This window comes from Ostrea edulis, chromosome 5 (genome assembly GCF_947568905.1).
Source record: "Ostrea edulis chromosome 5, xbOstEdul1.1, whole genome shotgun sequence".
NCBI classification, from domain to species: domain Eukaryota; kingdom Metazoa; phylum Mollusca; class Bivalvia; order Ostreida; family Ostreidae; genus Ostrea; species Ostrea edulis.
The window spans coordinates 58,518,734-58,539,026 of NC_079168.1; the positions used below are offsets into that span (position 1 = coordinate 58,518,734).

Genomic DNA, 20,293 nt, shown 5'->3' on the forward strand with positions numbered 1-20,293 from the left:
CGTGATTCCTACTTTCAATTGCCGAGCGTTTGGCGAAGGAGCAATCACTGCCTATTATAACGCCTTAGGTTTGACGCGGCCATTGCACAAGCGGGGCTCAAACTTAACGACCTCCCGATTATGAAGCGAACGCTCTACCACTGAGCTAGGGCAACCGGTCCAATATGTTCTGATGTCAAAGAGGTCCCGTTGTTTTGATGTCAAAAGGTCAAGTATGGACTGGAAAGAAATGGTTTGCAGATGACATTTAACCTTTGAAGTTTAAGTCAAAGTTAAACTTCAATAAGTAACAATTGGAAGACCATAAAAGGTGAAATTGAAACTTTACATGTGCAGAACAATGACAACAATATAGATTGTTTTTGTGTGTTTTTTTATTTTACTAGGAATTACAGAACACATAATTTTAATTGATCAAGAACAATTTCTTCGAATTAAAAAAATAAAATAAAATATGATACCAATAACCCAATGTTTCTTATGAGCCCGTAGCCGGTATTGCTTACGGTTTTAATTTGATCCAACACTCGTATGGAGCGCCATTATCAATTCATTTAAGGTGGGTCCTTAGTCCTGGATTTTTCGGGTTTAGGTAGCATTGTTTTGTTTGGAATCAATAATTTAACATTCAGAGTAATGAAAAAAGGCAAAACAGTTAAGGATTTCCATATTAATTTTCATTACATACACCACTAAAGTCATGTACCCCGATGAAATTCATTGGAAACAGTTATTTGTTGTTATTCTAATATGAAAACAACAAAATATTTTTGGAATTGCATTTTTTTTTATCGGGAAACATGTCAATAACTAAAACACATGTCATTTTCAATATGTTCATCAAGTTTTAGAATAATATGTGCAAAATTATTGAATCGTTATTCTCCAAAATGTTGAAAAAACAAATAAATGTGGACGCATTTTGCTTATAGCATGGTTTACATATCATTTTTTCTGTTTATATTAGTAGAGTTACATCTGTTATAGTTATTTATGGGGGGAAATCCACACCTTTCCTTAATTATTTCAAATCTATAGCTTCCAGATTATGTATACCCCGATAAAAAAAAAACTCAAGTCAGGCACCATACAGCTGAGCTATTTAAAATCACTCGGGATTAAAAATTTATGTAATTTCATGAAAAGACACAGATAATGATTCCTTATCACCTTGGTAAAATGTTTTTTTTTTTTTCAAAAATAAAGGAAATCTATCGCATTATGGACTTGATAAATAATTTAATGAAAACAGAGTTATTGTCCTTGGATTCAATATTTTGAAACATATCATTGACTATTCAAATATAATTAAGACTTTTGAAATATTTTATGGCTAACAAGATTTTTTACAATAACTATTGATAAAGATTCCAACAAAATTTATGTTCCTGTCATTAAATCATTGACTTTGCAAAATCCTATGACGTCACAGGAGTGTGGAACTACGTTAAGGAAGTTAGCTCCTGAGCTTTTGAGTACATCTGCACAGGAAGCTACAACTAAGTATTCACTGGTTCAATACTGATCCCATTTGTGCAAATATATTACACATCTATTGCTGAACTCTATCCAGTTGAAATTTTTTGTGTCAATTCAAATGTTGAAAGGGTTTGACAGGGACTATATTTTGTGGCGGAAGGATTCACTAATAAAAACGTTCTAATTCTGCATGATATTACAGTTTCTGTTTCATCCAATGTATCATCTATTTTTATACCCCTATACGTGTATTTCAGTTTGATAATTCATGATACAGGTAGTTTAGACTTGGAACTAGTTCAAATGTTGTAATTTATCAACTTGGTTGATATATTCTTCCAAACAGAACACCGATTCTTAAAAGAGTTCTAATTAATTTACTCGAAATTTTGTATAAAAATTCAATATTTCGCCAATAATTCAAAAATTTGGTCTCCAACCCCTACCTTTTAAAGTTGCATTTTAAATTGGAAGACCGGACCTTGAAAATTATGTAACATTTTAAAAATTGACATTACTCCTAATATGTCCTTTTAAACTCTCAGTTTTGATATCATGAAGTTTTTCGTATCTCAAGTGCAAAAAGGTTATTATTTATTTCCTTTACTAGTATTAATTTCTTTTTTCATCTGTAGTGTTAGAGGACATGGTTATGTATCTATTTTATGTAATGATTGATTTGTGTTGCTTATGTTGTGTTGACACTAACAGAAAAATCAAGTTTAATTGAATAAATTTTAAGTGCAAAAAGGTCATATTTAGAACACTATAGCTCAATAACAAACGTTGCGACCCCAGTTTTTCTTTTTAATTTCCTAATTCTCCTTCAATGTAGAAATCACAAATACACTTCCCAAAAAATTGACATTACTCCAAATATCAGGTGCGAACATCTTTAATTAATGTGCGCAACGATTCAATTAGAGATTTTTAGAAATAATTATAGGTATCTTCAATTCTGAATTATTGTGCGCATTGATTGAATTGCTGATTGCAATGATTATTCTGCTGAGTTGATGTGCGCAATAAGCGAATTGTTGTTTTCTTTAAATTCATATCAACAATTGAATTAATGCGATGTCGACAGGGGATGCTTACTCCTCCTATGCACCTGATCCCACCCTTGGTGTGTCCAGGGGTCCGTGATTGCCCAACTATCTACTTTGTATTGCTTATAGGAGTTATGAGATCGATCACTGTTCGTTATCTTCACCTCTCATGATTCAATTGAAGAGAGCTATAATTCGATTTATCCTAAAGCTCGCATTGATTCGATTGAATTAATGATACCATTAATTGAATTGATGTGCGCAATAATATACATGCATCAATTCAATCGATGAGAGCATTAATTGATTTGATGCGCGCATTCTATCATTGCGCAGAATACTTGAATATTTCAGTTTATGTTGATCTGGGGCTCCATACACTCGTAAACATCTAAAAATAATAATAATAAATTAGAAAGTTCATAATACATTAGAAAATTTAAAGACAAAGATTATGGTTCAACATTATAAAATGGCTATGAATTTTCATATATTAACTTTGATTGCTGTATCTTTCAAACGTTTCCAGGTTTGGAGGAGAGTACTGGCGTTGCCAAAGCCATGACAAGCAATCTTCAAGCGCAAGCGCCAGTCCTGGCAGTGCTTATCAGTTATTTTCCCGTTAAGCGAAATACGTATTCCAAGTTTGTATGCAACAATACCTAAATATGCATCGTCAATTACCAAGTACTTCACGTACGGAAAGACTGCAGCTAACTGTTGCGCAACATCCATGGAGACAATAATAGCACCACCTGCCAAATATGGCGGATATCTGTGGAATGGATACTCTTCAACTGACACGTACCATTTGCTGGAATTGTCACGAAAAGGTGCAGACATGGGTAAAAGATACCCCGAGAGGAGAGAAACGTCTCTATTATTGTGCTGCAGAAAGAACAGAAGGTTAGGTAGGTTAACGTAATAGTCGTCATCAACAAAGAACAGATGGCGAGTCATAGAGCAGTACGTCGTTGCCCAATTAAACGCCATTACTGTCTTGTACGTGTTATTCCAGTACACATCTATAAAGTTTTCCTGGACTATATCGTGATTTATTGCATTTTCTATAATGATGTCACTATCAAATGTAGAGGAGCCAATCAGGAAAACGATTTTTATCGTGTTATCAGTAATATTTCCCCAGGTTTTTCTAATGGCATTACGGTTTTCTATATGATCGGCTGCAGATTTCACTAGAATCAGTAGAGACGTTTTTGATGACAGACACTTTTTCTCCGGATTAATGATATAGTGAAAAGAATGAGGATTGATTACCTCCAGGGATACCCTTTCCTTGTTTTGTAACTTGTCTAAAACCACCCTCAAATCCACAGCCAGCGGATACTCGTGGTAATTGATTTTACCCAATTTTCTGCGGAAATTTCCATGTGACTTTTTTTCAGTCTTTTTCTGTTCTTTATGTAATTGGAATGCCATAGATTTATTTCGAAAGATGGCCGTGGTTCTCACTAAAGGCGGACTAGCGTTGTACAGGTGATCAGTTTTGTACTCTTCTCTTGGTGTATTTTCTTGAAGCAGATTTCGGAAAATATAAATCGCAAGATACAGATAGAGAAGATAAAATGTCAGCTTCACCATGAGGACGTGTTTACGTTTCAGAAACATCATTATCTACAGTTTTTTCTCTAGTATTCGTCTCATCCTGAAACAAAAAACAACAACAACAAACAAACAGTTTGATTGTAAAGTAATACCGATGTAGTCGCCCGACACACCCGCTCCTAACATCAAACGCTGGAGTCGATCTTTTTCATTTTTGAAAAGTAAATTTTTCTACTGTTTTGATGAAGAGTGTTTGAATAAATTTCTGAGAAATACTGGTTAATGTGATACAACTTTCCCTGGATTTTCTCATGAAAAACCTAAAGACCCTTTTTAAAGTCAGATTCCTTTTCGCAAATAAACAGTAACTTCACCAACAAGGTTCACAACGTTACTATATATATATATATATAGATACGTCATTGTACATAACGTTAGAAGAAATAGTCAAGTTGATCACAAAGTCACTGTGTTTTTGAAATCCAAAACAATCTCAATATATCATCGGTGAAAAGGCACCCCCTATCCCGCAAAACTATCACCAAAGTGCTAATTCATTACTCACGTCAAATTACACGAATTAGCACGAAATTTGTTCATAGATAATAACATTAATATCATGGTTCTATATGCAAGGTACTTTAAGTTTGAAAATATAAATCTATATTCCAAATCTCGAAGATTTCTGATGAATATATCTCTCTCTCTCTCTGCCTCTCGCTCTCTCATACGCCTTAATCATGCATACTGAAGTATCCATCGTAATGAAGGAGTGCATAGTTAGAATATGCATGTTTAAAAAAAAATGAAATTAATGATTACGTGGAAAACATTGTCGAATCAATTATTTCCACGGGGGGCAGTTTTTCCTCTGGACATGAAGTGGTGGGTTGACCATAACTTGAGACACAAAATGGTTGGTTGGTCATAACTTGGGGATATAAACTTGTTCGTTGATCATTACTTGAAGATATAAAGTGATGGGTTAACCATTACTTGAAGATATAAAGTGATGGGTTGACCATTACTTGAAGATATAAAGTGATGGGTTGGCCATTACTTGAAGATATAAAGTGATGGATTGACCATTACTTGGGGATATAAAGTGATGGGTTGGCCATTACTTGGGGATATAAAGTGATGGGTTGGCCATTACTTGGGTATGTAAAGTGATGGATTGGCCATTACGTGAATATATAAAGTGATGGGTTGACCATTACTTGAAGATATAAAGTGATGGGTTGACCATTACTTGAAGATATAAAGTGATGGGTTGGCCATTACTTGAAGATATAAAGTGGTGGGTTGGCCATTACTTGAAGATATAAAGTGATGGGTTGACCATTACTTGGGGATATAAAGTGATGGGTTGGACATTACTTGGGGATATAAAGTGATGGGTTGGCCATTACTTGGGTATGTAAAGTGATGGATTGGCCATTACGTGAATATATAAAGTGATGGATTGACCATTACTTGAAGATATAAAGTGATGGGTTGACCATTACTTGAAGATATAAAGTGATGGGTTGGCCATTACTTGAAGATATAAAGTGGTGGGTTGGCCATTACTTGAAGATATAAAGTGATGGGTTGACCATTACTTGGGGATATAAAGTGATGGGTTGGACATTACTTGGGGATATAAAGTGATGGGTTGGTCATTACTTGGGGATATAAAGTGATGGGTTGGTCATTATTTGGGGATGTAAAGTTATGGGTTGGGATATATGTATAAGTATATGAAGTGGAGATATAAAGTGGTTGGTTGGTCATTACTTGGTAATGTTAATTCATGTTTGTCTCTATTCGTTTAGTTGTACTTCAAGATTTTCGCATGGACATTATTTTTGTGGGCATTTGCTAGGCTGTATGAATGCTAAAATACAGTTCTCGACAATGATATGTATAATATACGTTGTGATAGCAAAAATCATGCGACTTTGATCAGGACGAGATCGCAAAAATATAATCTTGTAAAATATACATGATTTAAAGTATATCGTTAAATAATAATTCGTTGTTGCTGTAAATTCGAGATCCTACGGAAGCCAAAAAAAATTTATAACCACGAATTATAATGAAGATAGAATATCTAATTGTTAGCAAAATATTTGAGAAATGAAGAGAGTTAAACATTATAATAGAAATCATAGATACTTATGCAAATTATATAGCCTAATCATGTTGAAACGTAATCTTAGAGAGTGAAATGAAACCTACCTGTGGAGGGAACGTGCTTTCGTTGTTGGAGATTCTGCGGTCATCAATTAGAAAGAAGCCGATTATGCTTAGGTAGCAGACTTAGTGCGCAGGATTCAACACCTAAGTGGTGTTGAATAATTAAAAGCCCCATATTTACCACAGAACAAACTAGCTAATATTTTCTCGATAGAATTACGGGCTTTACAGTAATCCTGTATGTTTGATTAAGTAGGTTTTATTACTGCTAGAAAGGCTCACTCCAGCTGAGAAAATTCCTGTATCTCGAGATTCCGAATAGGGTTGAGGGTATACATGTACAAGTATCTAAATGTACAACAAAAGGATCCTTCAACACTAAATAGAAGCAAGGAGATATATGAAATATTAAAAAATACAAACATTGCATTTATATATATATAAAGGAAATTTCAATGTGGGAAGAACATCAAATATGCAACTCCTTTCTAGTTCTATTTATTTGCAAATCGTGTATTTTAAATTGTAACAATGTTTTAAAGCGTACTGAACGGTGAGAAGCCAGTATTCAATAGCTCTGTCCTAGGGGTCATCTGGCAATAATTTAAAAAAAAATGTAAAGGGGGGAGGGCTACTATATAGTCTAAATATTTTTGGTATGCTGTGCAAGTTATGATCGAGTGTCCTTGAAAATGTTTAAGTCATCAGAACCGAACACTGTAGATACCTTCACCTTGGCGATATGAATTTTGTATGACCATTAGTCGCCTGACAAATTACATGGACATCATTAGTATGTGTCAAACAACTTTATATACAATAAAAGGGTTACATACGTTCAAAAAATACTTGTTTGTAAATGTCAAGGACATCTATATCGGATCTGAAGAGTTTTTCCAGTTTTTTGCGATAATTTTTACAAATTCATGTTTTTTGCCCCAAAACTTGTAGAAATGTCAAGCAACCTTGTTTATTTGAAGATATCATCAATTCAATTATTGCTCTCTTTAATTGAATTAATGCGCGCATTAATTCAATTATTGCTCTCTTCAATTCATTTGATGAGAGCATCAATTTAGTAGAAATATTGCTCGCAATAATTAATTTAGAGCTCGGTATAAATAATTTGATGATCTCTTTAATTCAATTGAAGATATCTTTAAATCATTTACAATGCTTTTGTATAAGGCATTAATGCGCGTATCAATTCTTTTAAAAAGAGCAACAATTCAATTAAAGATATCATTAATTCAATTGTGGATATGTTGAATTGAAGATATCTTTAATCATATAGTTGCTCTCTCTCTAAAAGAATCATTGCTCTCTTCAAATGAATTAAAGATATCATTAATTCAATTGAAGAGAGCAATAATTGAATTATTGCTCTCATCAATTGATTTAATGCGCGCATTATATCAATTACTGCTCTCTTTTAATTGAATTGTAGCGCGCATCAATTCAATTGTTGATATCATCATCAATTCAATTAATGCGCGCAATAATTCAGAATTGAAGATGCGCGCATAAAATGAATTGATGATATCTTCAAATAATTGAAGATATCTTCAATTATTTGAGTTTATGTTAATTTGGCGCTCCATAAATACTTGCCACGTCAATTTTAAACAAGAGGTTCATGGTCCACATAGAGCAGTTGTATTTCTCATCATTAAACCAAATTATGGCCCCGGGGCTTCCCATTAAATCATATATTAAATCTACACTAAAAGAGGATACTGGCATTATGATAATTTCAAAACTATGGAGCGTCGAACTCAAATAATTGTATCATTGGCGGATCCAGGAATTTGTGAAGGGGTGTGTACATAACATCGGGGGGGGGGGGGGGGGGGGGGGGGGGGGGGTTGTTGTTGTTAGAAAGTTTACTATGGTGTCCGGATAGGGCCAATTGCAAAAGCTTGACTGCGCGTTAGTCACAACGTCTTTGAGCCGACAATCAACGCGCCTTCGCTTGTTGACGTGACGGCGTGTTGTGACTAACGCGTAGACACGCTTTTGCATATGGCCCTATCCCATTATCAACTTAGGGTAAAAAATGGGCCCTATCCGGACACCATAGTTACACGTGAAAAATGCTTTGTGTGTTTACTATTTGTATCTAAAGTTCCAGTCATTGTTATCGTTATACTCAGATCTGCTTTAAAAAAAAGCTTATTAGGGGTCTGCCTAGGCCCTCAGAAGGTCTGCAGTAAGTAGTGCAAAATCCTGCATTCTGAGGATTTCCTGGCACTTCTTTTTCACTTTTAAATTGTCTGCTTCTTAAAACAAAACTTTTGTTACATACTAGTATACTTTTTAAGAATTCCTAAGTGATACTTGTATCTGACGAATATATCGTAAATTTTATATTTATCTGTATTTCGTAAATTATATACTGTTGTTGATAAATTTGAATGGTACAATTACATGCAAGTATCCCTCTTACATACCATTTTGACTCAAAGTCTCGTTAAACTTGAAGAACTTAAAAAGTTTTTGGTCCGCAAAAAAAAAAAAAAAAAAGGGGGGGGGGAGCGGCGGTCCGGACCTCCTCGTGTTTATATCTTTAATTATTTAAAGATATCAATTTCATGCGCGCAACAATCCAGTTAAAGATCTCTTCAAATCTAAACGCTTGCACACATTAAATTAAATTGTTGTTAGCATTAATTCATGCGCACTCCAATTTTCATTTGATGCGTGCATCAACTGTTGCCTGCAATATTTCCAAGATATCCGCTCCTCTGAGGTAGGTACAATATACCAGATGTCTACGTGTATGTAAACCAAGAATGAAAGTTTTGTTTATATCAGCCGGTGGCATACATTAAAGTGACCATATCAAGGATAATTTGTTTGAATTGGGTCATTAAATAGGAAAATAGAATTTATTTCCTCCCTCGCACGATCGACACTTTTAACGAAGAGAGATCGTGATTTTAGATTTCTGACTAAATTGTATTTTCCCGCAATTAAAATATGAACGCGGCAATACTAAGCATTTGTATCCTTCGCGTGTACGAAAACACATTTTGCCGTACACAAGAGTAAACTACAGGTCAAATCGAAAATTGCGTATTGATGCGCGCAGAATTCAATTAACCATCTTAAAGTTCTTTGAACATTGGTAAATCGTAACACTAGAGCCTAACGTATTGGTAGTTGTCATTTCTGTAATGGAAACTAGTACATTTAATGCTCAGCGAAATTCTGATTTCTAACCCTGTACATATGACTTCAAATGAAAACAAAACTAAAGTTAACATTTTCAACAAGCTTTATTCAAATGAAAATATATTTAACATGAAAATTTCTCTTGGTCGTTAAAACAGGTATATCCACACTCATCCTGTAAATTCAGAGTAGACCATTAATGACAAAATGGTAGAAAAGAATGTTCGATAGTATACTATTACAACAAGAGGCCCAAAGGCCTTATCGGTCAATTGCATATTCGTTAAAAGTGTCACTAGCTCTAAGGGCTATCAAATCCACAATAATTTCCCCGTTATGAATATCTAAGTTAAATTCTAAAATTTAGCGACAGTATTAAACAAAATGCGTTCTTCGAAAGTGTCCGTATTAATGAAAGACTTCACATAACATCATCTATTAACACTATCATATGACTATTTTAGACCTGCCTAGTGAAAACCCTGGGGTTGCGAAATTCACAATTTTAATGTACCCAGGGATGTGACTGAATTCCTCAGAAATCAGAGGAAAACTGGTCAAAAAGGGAGGAAAACACCTCACCCTACCTGGAAAAATATAATTTTCTGTCACTTTAGATCAAATCCAGAATGTTTCATTTTTTTAAAAATTGAGCAAATCAGAGGATTTCCTCTGAAAAGAGGAAAAATCACACCCCTGTGTACCCCTTTCTGCTTTTTCTACCGGTAAACATGCATGAAGTTTTTATACAGCATCAGGAAATCTAAAGAAGTCTTTCAGATGATAAAGACAATAATCACTATAATTTTGGACCCATCCTGGAACTAAAACTCTACCTCTAGGATCATGTAAAATTTTGGAAAAGGGCGACTTGCTCCATCTAAAAATCCATTTAGTTTCAATATAGTGTCAACAGCATGTCATTTCAATGTTTTACCAAGTTTGGCACCACCATGGATTCAGAACCTCTACCCCAGGGAGGATGCAACTGCATTTAATTTTTCTTGCAGATTTGCAGTTGTATAGAAGATTTTTGAAAATTGGTTAATTCTCAAAAGTTTTGCCTTGCCCCAAAGGCCCTGGAAATGCAAGAGTTCCAAAATTTAAAATCTATGTTTCCCTTGTCCAAAAGATATTTCAAACCAGATTTGGAAGGGTAATTATCAAGAAGCTTAATAATGTTCATTTGTTAATGCACATATTTAATCACTATGACCATTTTGGCCCCAACCTGGTGCCAAAATCCCTACCTCTGGGATCATGAAATTTATAAGTTTGGTAAAACATTATCTGCTTCTTTTAAATATCCATTTTAATAGGTCGAGTTTAGTATCAGTAGCATTTAAGAATATTTACACATAAACACTATATGCCAAGTTTGACCTTGATGCACTTAGTTTTCCTTACAGTTGTAGAGATTTTTGAAAATTGGTCAATTTTGGCCCTACCTTAAGACACCGGGGGTGCAGGGGTATTGAAATTCAAAAATCATGTCTTCTTTGTCCCAAAGATGCTTCACATTAATTTTGAGAATTAGAATGGTAGATATCAAGAAGTTAAAAATGTGCAATTGATAATGAATGATGATGGGCAAAGACCAATAGCGATAGGTGACTTAAATGACTCAGGTGACCTACAAAGTGCTAAACATGCATTCATTATCTTAATACTGACCTCAATTAAGAATATTCTGAGGAGCAGGTAGTAGGTCATCTCCTTAAAGTGAAGCTAGTACAATGCAGTGCAAATGCTCAAACACCAAGGTCGACTGGATTAATAAAACCAAGGTCGATTTGATTAATACAGCTGAATGCCCCATTTACGTGATCATGGCAATACTCTGTTGTCCAGAACTTGACTTCTCAATGAATTTTCAGTCCTCGTGATGATGATTTCAATGTTGTTGTTTAGATTTGTATCCGTTACTGATTATTGACTTTTTGTGTTGTCCCATATGTGGATAATATCTGTCATCAATCCTGTCAAGAAACGTAATAAGTATTGATAAACCCAAAATCTTGAATCACTTAGAATAAAACATCAAAGCAAGCTGAATACAAAAAAAAGAGTTTACTTTATTGAGCAGGACATACAAAATACATTGTACTTACATGTGAAGCATATTGTTCTTGACAGCTTGATTTCCTGACAGAAATTGTTGGAAGATGTTCTGACTTTTCAAAATCTGTATAAGTCCTTTACATGACCTGATGAGATACTAATGTTGATGGTCATATAATCCAAGATTCCCCGATTCTTGCCTTGTCATCATAAACTTTTCAGAATCCTTGCTGATATACTAAATGATTATTAAAGGTAGATGCAAGATTCTCTTGGTGATCATTCTCAAGTTGATGATCTGTTTATGCTTTTTTCATCATTTAGTAAATGCATCGATTCTCCTGTACGTGTTCAGATCACAATCACGCACAGGTAGTGATCCCCAGTGCATTATGATCATCAAGTAAATGTTTCAAATATCCTTGTGTAAATATTCTGACAATCAGTCCTAAAAATAAATGTTCAGACATCTACTAAATTTCCTGGTGATGAGTTCCTGACTTTTAGATTACAGTAAATGACAGCTGATTATCCAGTAGAATATGTAACAAAGAGAATCCTAATTTTTTTTTGGTTGGATGTTAGTGCATATCTAGATGATTATCCTCTTGATATAACAAAACGATATTCCTTCTATAGATACAAGAATAATGATCCTCAATCAAATGATACATTTTTGTAGATGAAGTCTTTAGTATAATTATGTTTAGGATAAAATCTTCAGTAGATCTGCACATAATGAACTTTCATTTAGCTGTGTTAACCCTGCATGCGTAACCAGTATTCGATGATTCATAAGTAGCTCTCCAGGCAATGTTCAATCATAAGTTGTAATGGTAGTGATCCTCATATATATGTCCAGGAGATAATCCTCTTCCACTAAATGCACTATCTTCATTACTTGTCTAGAGGATATTCCTCAATAGCTGCATATGATGGTTGATCAGTAGTGACCAAAATAAAAATCTTATGGTAGTTGTCTTAATGAAGATCCTATGTTTAATAGTTCTCCTGATGATGGATCCTCAATCAATTGTCCAAAAATAATCTTCAAGTAGTCCTGATAATGATCCTCGTGTAGATGCAATGACTTTCTGATGATGGTCCTCCAGTAGTCGTCTAGACGATGGTCCTCCAGTAGTCGTCTAGATGATGGTCCTCCAGTAGTCGTCTAGACAATAGTCCTCCAGTAGTCGTCTAGACAATGGTCCTCCAGTAGTCGTCTAGATGATGGTCCTCCAGTAGTCGTCTAGACAATAGTCCTCCAGTAGTCGTCTATACAATGGTCCTCCAGTAGTCGTCTAGATGATGGTCCTCCAGTAGTTGTCCAGATGATGGTCCTCTAGTAGTTGTTCAGAGGTTGGTTCTCCAGTAGTTGTCCAGATGATGGTCCTCCTGTAATAACTGTCCTTCAGTACTTGTTCAGATGGTGATTCTCCAGATGAAGGACCTTCAACAGGTTTCCATAAGATGGTCTTCCAGTAGAGGCTTAGACATTCTAGTACTAGTCCTGACGATGATTCTCCAGTAGTTCTCAAGGTGATGATTCTCTAGTAGCTGCATTGTTATTCTAGTAGTTGTGCTGATAATGATCCTCAAGATCTTCTTGTAGGTGTGTAGATGCTGGTCCTTCAGTACTTCCCCCAGTCGTTTCTAGATTTTGGTCCTTCAGCAGGTGTACATAAGATGGCTATCCCATAAATGCATGAATATTCTATTGTAGTATATGTGCTGATGATGGTCCTCCTGTAGATGTATTGTTATTCTAGTTGTGCTGATGATGATCCTCCTGTAGATGTATTGTTATTCTAGTTGTGCTGATGATGATCCTCCTGTTGATGTACTGTTATTCTAGTTGTGCTGATGATGGTCCTCCTGTAGATGTATTGTTATTCTAGTATATGTGCTGATGATGGTCCTCCTGTAGATGTATTGTTATTCTAGTTGTCCTGATGATCCTCCTGTAGATGTATTGTTATTCTAGTTGTGCTGATGATGATCCTCCTGTAGATGTATTGTTATTCTAGTATATGTGCTGATGATGGTCCTCCTGTAGATGTATTTTTATTCTAGTTGTGCTGATGATGGTTCTCCTGTAGATGTACTGTTATTCTAGTTGTCCTGATGATGGTCCTCCTGTAGATGTACTGTTATTCTAGTTGTGCTGATGATGGTCCTCCTGTAGATGTATTGTTATTCTAGTATATGTGCTGATGATGGTCCTCCTGTAGATGTATTGTTATTCTAGTTGTCCTGATGATGATCCTCCTGTAGATGTATTGTTATTCTAGTATATGTGCTGATGATGATCCTCCTGTAGATGTATTGTTATTCTAGTATATGTGCTGATGATGGTCCTCCTGTAGATGTATTGTTATTCTAGTTGTCCTGATGATGGTCCTCCTGTAGATGTATTGTTATTCTAGTTGTGCTGATGATGGTCCTCCTGTAGATGTATTGTTATTCTAGTTGTCCTGATGATGGTCCTCCTGTAGATGTATTGTTATTCTAGTTGTGCTGATGATGGTCCTCCTGTAGATGTATTGTTATTCTAGTATATGTGCTGATGATGGTCCTCCTGTAGATGTATTGTTATTCTAGTTGTGCTGATGATGGTCCTCCTGTAGATGTATTGTTATTCTAGTTGTGCTGATGATGATCCTCCTGTAGATGTACTGTTATTCTAGTTGTGCTGATGATGGTCCTCCTGTAGATGTATTGTTATTCTAGTATATGTGCTGATGATGGTCCTCCTGTAGATGTATTGTTATTCTAGTTGTGCTGATGATGGTCCTCCTGTAGATGTATTGTTATTCTAGTATATGTGCTGATGATGGTCCTCCTGTAGATGTATTGTTATTCTAGTTGTGCTGATGATGGTCCTCCTGTAGATGTATTGTTATTCTAGTTGTGCTGATGATGATCCTCCTGTAGATGTACTGTTATTCTAGTTGTGCTGATGATGGTCCTCCTGTAGATGTATTGTTATTCTAGTATATGTGCTGATGATCGTCCTCCTGTAGATGTATTGTTATTCTAGTTGTCCTGATGATCCTCCTGTAGATGTACTGTTATTCTAGTTGTGCTGATGATGGTCCTCCTGTAGATGTATTGTTATTCTAGTTGTGCTGATGATGATCCTCCTGTAGATGTATTGTTATTCTAGTTGTGCTGATGATGATCCTCCTGTAGATGTATTGTTATTCTAGTTGTGCTGATGATGGTTCTCCTGTAGATGTACTGTTATTCTAGTTGTGCTGATGATGGTCCTTCTGTAGATGTATTGTTATTCTAGTTGTGCTGATGATGGTCCTCCTGTAGATGTACTGTTATTCTAGTTGTGCTGATGATGGTCCTCCTGTAGATGTATTGTTATTCTAGTATATGTGCTGATGATGGTCCTCCTGTAGATGTATTGTTATTCTAGTTGTGCTGATGATGGTCCTCCTGTAGATGTATTGTTATTCTAGTTGTGCTGATGATGGTCCTCCTGTAGATGTATTGTTATTCTAGTTGTGCTGATGATGATCCTCCTGTAGATGTACTGTTATTCTAGTTGTGATGATGATGGTCCTCCTGTAGATGTATTGTTATTCTAGTATATGTGCTGATGATGGTCCTCCTGTAGATGTATTGTTATTCTAGTTGTCCTGATGATGGTCCTCCTGTAGATGTACTGTTATTCTAGTTGTGCTGATGATGGTCCTCCTGTAGATGTATTGTTATTCTAGTTGTGCTGATGATGATCCTCCTGTAGATGTATTGTTATTCTAGTTGTCCTGATGGTCCTCCTGTAGATGTATTGTTATTCTAGTATATGTGCTGATGATGGTCCTCCTGTAGATGTATTGTTATTCTAGTTGTCCTGATGGTCCTCCTGTAGATGTATTGTTATTCTAGTTGTGCTGATGATGGTCCTCCTGTAGATGTATTGTTATTCTAGTTGTGCTGATGATGATCCTCCTGTAGATGTACTGTTATTCTAGTTGTGATGATGATGGTCCTCCTGTAGATGTATTGTTATTCTAGTATATGTGCTGATGATGGTCCTCCTGTAGATGTATTGTTATTCTAGTTGTCCTGATGATGGTCCTCCTGTAGATGTACTGTTATTCTAGTTGTGCTGATGATGGTCCTCCTGTAGATGTATTGTTATTCTAGTTGTGCTGATGATGATCCTCCTGTAGATGTATTGTTATTCTAGTTGTCCTGATGGTCCTCCTGTAGATGTATTGTTATTCTAGTTGTCCTGATGATGATCCTCCTGTAGATGTATTGTTATTCTAGTATATGTGCTGATGATGATCCTCCTGTAGATGTATTGTTATTCTAGTATATGTGCTGATGATGGTCCTCCTGTAGATGTATTGTTATTCTAGTTGTCCTGATGATGGTCCTCCTGTAGATGTATTGTTATTCTAGTTGTGCTGATGATGGTCCTCCTGTAGATGTATTGTTATTCTAGTTGTCCTGATGATGGTCCTCCTGTAGATGTATTGTTATTCTAGTTGTGCTGATGATGGTCCTCCTGTAGATGTATTGTTATTCTAGTATATGTGCTGATGATGGTCCTCCTGTAGATGTATTGTTATTCTAGTTGTGCTGATGATGGTCCTCCTGTAGATGTATTGTTATTCTAGTTGTGCTGATGATGATCCTCCTGTAGATGTACTGTTATTCTAGTTGTGCTGATGATGGTCCTCCTGTAGATGTATTGTTATTCTAGTATATGTGCTGATGATGGTCCTCCTGTAGATGTATTGTTATTCTAGTTGTGCTGATGATGGTCCTCCTGTAGATGTATTGTTATTCTAGTATATGTGCTGATGATGGTCCTCCTGTAGATGTATTGTTATTCTAGTTGTGCTGATGATGGTCCTCCTGTAGATGTATTGTTATTCTAGTTGTGCTGATGATGATCCTCCTGTAGATGTACTGTTATTCTAGTTGTGCTGATGATGGTCCTCCTGTAGATGTATTGTTATTCTAGTATATGTGCTGATGATCGTCCTCCTGTAGATGTATTGTTATTCTAGTTGTCCTGATGATCCTCCTGTAGATGTACTGTTATTCTAGTTGTGCTGATGATGGTCCTCCTGTAGATGTATTGTTATTCTAGTTGTGCTGATGATGATCCTCCTGTAGATGTATTGTTATTCTAGTTGTGCTGATGATGATCCTCCTGTAGATGTATTGTTATTCTAGTTGTGCTGATGATGGTTCTCCTGTAGATGTACTGTTATTCTAGTTGTGCTGATGATGGTCCTTCTGTAGATGTATTGTTATTCTAGTTGTGCTGATGATGGTCCTCCTGTAGATGTACTGTTATTCTAGTTGTGCTGATGATGGTCCTCCTGTAGATGTATTGTTATTCTAGTATATGTGCTGATGATGGTCCTCCTGTAGATGTATTGTTATTCTAGTTGTGCTGATGATGGTCCTCCTGTAGATGTATTGTTATTCTAGTTGTGCTGATGATGGTCCTCCTGTAGATGTATTGTTATTCTAGTTGTGCTGATGATGATCCTCCTGTAGATGTACTGTTATTCTAGTTGTGATGATGATGGTCCTCCTGTAGATGTATTGTTATTCTAGTATATGTGCTGATGATGGTCCTCCTGTAGATGTATTGTTATTCTAGTTGTCCTGATGATGGTCCTCCTGTAGATGTACTGTTATTCTAGTTGTGCTGATGATGGTCCTCCTGTAGATGTATTGTTATTCTAGTTGTGCTGATGATGATCCTCCTGTAGATGTATTGTTATTCTAGTTGTCCTGATGGTCCTCCTGTAGATGTATTGTTATTCTAGTATATGTGCTGATGATGGTCCTCCTGTAGATGTATTGTTATTCTAGTTGTCCTGATGGTCCTCCTGTAGATGTATTGTTATTCTAGTTGTGCTGATGATGGTCCTCCTGTAGATGTATTGTTATTCTAGTTGTGCTGATGATGATCCTCCTGTAGATGTACTGTTATTCTAGTTGTGATGATGATGGTCCTCCTGTAGATGTATTGTTATTCTAGTATATGTGCTGATGATGGTCCTCCTGTAGATGTATTGTTATTCTAGTTGTCCTGATGATGGTCCTCCTGTAGATGTACTGTTATTCTAGTTGTGCTGATGATGGTCCTCCTGTAGATGTATTGTTATTCTAGTTGTGCTGATGATGATCCTCCTGTAGATGTATTGTTATTCTAGTTGTCCTGATGGTCCTCCTGTAGATGTATTGTTATTCTAGTATATGTGCTGATGATGGTCCTCCTGTAGATGTATTGTTATTCTAGTTGTCCTGATGGTCCTCCTGTAGATGTATTGTTATTCTAGTTGTCCTGATGATGATCCTCCTGTAGATGTATTGTTATTCTAGTTGTGCTGATGATGGTCCTCCTGTAGATGTATTGTTATTCTAGTTGTGCTGATGATGTAGTTGTTCATATGATAATCCTCCAGTCCTGGGCCCAGTTGCACGAAGATGAATTAATTTTAACTGACAGTTAACGTCTAGTTAACGCTATGTAAATGTAAGAGTTAATGGGAAGTTAACTGTCTGTTAAAGTTAACTAACCATCGCGCAACTGGTTGATCATTTTTCAGTAGTTGTCCAGATGTTGATCCTCCAGCACTCCATAAGATGGTCTTCCAGTAAATGTGTAAACAGTAGATATCCTGATGATGATTCTCCAGGCATTGTCCAGATGATCATCCTCCAGTAGTTGTCCTAATGATGGTCCTCCAGTAGCTGTCCCGATGATGGTTCCCCGGATGAAAGTCCTCCGGTAGTTGTCTAGATGATAATAATCCAGTAGTTGTTCAGATGATGGTCCTCCAGTAGTTATTGTGATGATGGTCTAGTAGTTGTCCCGATTGTCCTTCCAGTAGATGTGTAGACATTCTAATAGTTGTCCTGATGACCGTCCTTCAGTAGTTGTTCAGACGTTGAGCCTCCAGTTTTTGTCCACATGATTGTCCTTCAATACACGTTGAGATGGTGATCTTAAAGTAGTTGTTCATATGATAATCCTCCAGTACTGGTCCAGATGGTGATCTTCCGGTAATTGTCCAGATGACGGTCTTCAAGTACTTGCCGATATGCCTTTCCTATGCATGGATATGCAATGCTGATCCCTCAAAATGCATGGTTGGAATAGAAGCCAACATGCAAATTATCAAGCATGGATATGCAAGGATGAATCTGGAGCTCAACAAGCACAAATACTTTCTTTCAGCTTTCAGATATGTAGACATTCTTGTAGTTGTCCTGATAGTTGTCCAGATGGTGATCCTCCAGCAGCACTCCATAAGATGGTCTTCCAGTAAATGTGTAAACATTCTAATAGATGTCCTGATGATGATTCTCCAGATGATCATCCTCCAGTAGCTATCTATATGACAATCCTTTAATAGTTGTCCAGATGGTGATCCTTTAGTAGTTGTCTCAATGTTGGTCCTCCAGTAGTTGTCCAGATGATTGTCCTCCAGTAGGTTTTCAGATGTTAATCCTCCAGTACTCCTGATGATGATGGTCCTCCACTAGATCTAAATTGACCCCAAGAGTTGTCCTGACGTAGTTATCTATAATGTTCCTCTAGTAGATGTGTCGACATTCTAGAAGGTGATGTCACTTAATGGACCTTGATCTTCCAGTGTATGTGTCCACATTGTAGTAGTTGTCCAGCTGATGGTCCTCCAATAGATGTCCAGATGTGATGTTCCTACAGAATTTGCCTTCTGTCATTTTCCCCAAAGATCGTCCTCCAGCACTTGTCGAGATGATGATCATCTAGTAGTTTTCCGATAATGGACCTCCAGTAGTTGTCCCGATGATGGTCCTCCATGGTTGTCCACATGATGGTTCTCCAGATGAAAGTCCTCCAGTAGTTGTCCAGATGATGGTCCTCTAATAGTTGTCCCAATGATGGTTCTCCATTAATTCTGATAATGTTCCTCCATTAGCTGTCCAGATGATGGTTCTCCAGTAATTGTTTCGATGATGGTCCTCATATAGTTGTCCAAATGATGGTCCTGCAGTAGGTGTCCCAATGATGGCTCTCCAATATTTGTCCCAAAGAAGGTCCTCCAGTACTTGTCCAGATGATGGTCCTCTAGTAGTTGTCCTGCTAATGGTTCTCCAATAGTTGTCCAGCTGATGGTCCTCCAACAGTTGTCCAAATGATGGTCCTCCAGTAGTTGTCCAGATGATGGTCCTCCATTAGTTGTCCAAATGATGGTCCTCCAGTAGTTCTCCAAATGATGGTCCTCCAGTAGCTGTCCAGATGATGGTCCTCCATTAGTTGTTCAGATGATGGTCCTCCAGTGGTTGTTCCGAAGATGGTCCTCTGGTAGTTTTCCTGACAATGGTCTTCCAGCAATTCTCCCGATGATGGTCCTCCAATAGTTGTCCAGGCCTGGAGGTTATAATACTTTTACCGTACTCATACTCAGCCATGTTTGCTTTGAGTACAACTCTTAGCATACTCCAAGTATACTTGAAAAATCTTGAGCATGTACTCCATTTCAGTACGAGAATAATTTTATAAAAGTTTTATAATGTTCACTTTTGAGTATGAGTATGCTTTAGAGCATGGCATTTGAGTATGAAAATGTGCTCAAAAAAGCTTTATAACCTCCAGGCCTGATAATGTTCCTCTAGTAGTTGTCCCGATGATAGTCCTCCAATAGTTGTCCAAATGATGGTTCTCCAGATGAATGTCCCCCAGTAGTTGTCCAGATGATAGTCCTCCAGTAGATGTCCTGATGGTCTTCCAGTAGTTCTCCAGATGG

At 36.6% G+C, this 20,293-nt stretch overlaps 1 protein-coding gene and 1 long non-coding RNA gene across 2 annotated transcripts; both read right to left on the reverse strand.

The window, feature by feature from the left end:
- Window positions 1-374: 374 nt before the first annotated feature.
- Window positions 375-6,762, reverse strand: LOC125651108 (beta-1,3-galactosyltransferase brn-like). Its single transcript, XM_056164943.1, has one exon. It carries the CDS (start codon window positions 4,158-4,160, stop codon window positions 3,015-3,017), a length of 1,146 nt encoding a protein of 381 aa, XP_056020918.1. The 5' UTR covers window positions 4,161-6,762; the 3' UTR covers window positions 375-3,014.
- A 2,772-nt stretch (window positions 6,763-9,534) lies between these two features.
- Window positions 9,535-13,344, reverse strand: LOC125652423 (uncharacterized). Its single transcript, XR_007361568.2, has 3 exons — window positions 11,561-13,344; window positions 11,124-11,428; window positions 9,535-9,624 (listed from the first exon to the last, which is right to left on the reverse strand). It is a non-coding gene; the product is annotated as an uncharacterized LOC125652423 (long non-coding RNA).
- Between the last annotated feature and the right edge of the window lie 6,949 nt (window positions 13,345-20,293).

Excerpts from the sequence above, each read along its gene's own strand:
- LOC125651108 (XM_056164943.1), bottom strand. The coding sequence starts at position 4,160 with ATGATGTTTCTGAAACGTAAACACGTCCTCATGGTGAAGCTGACATTT.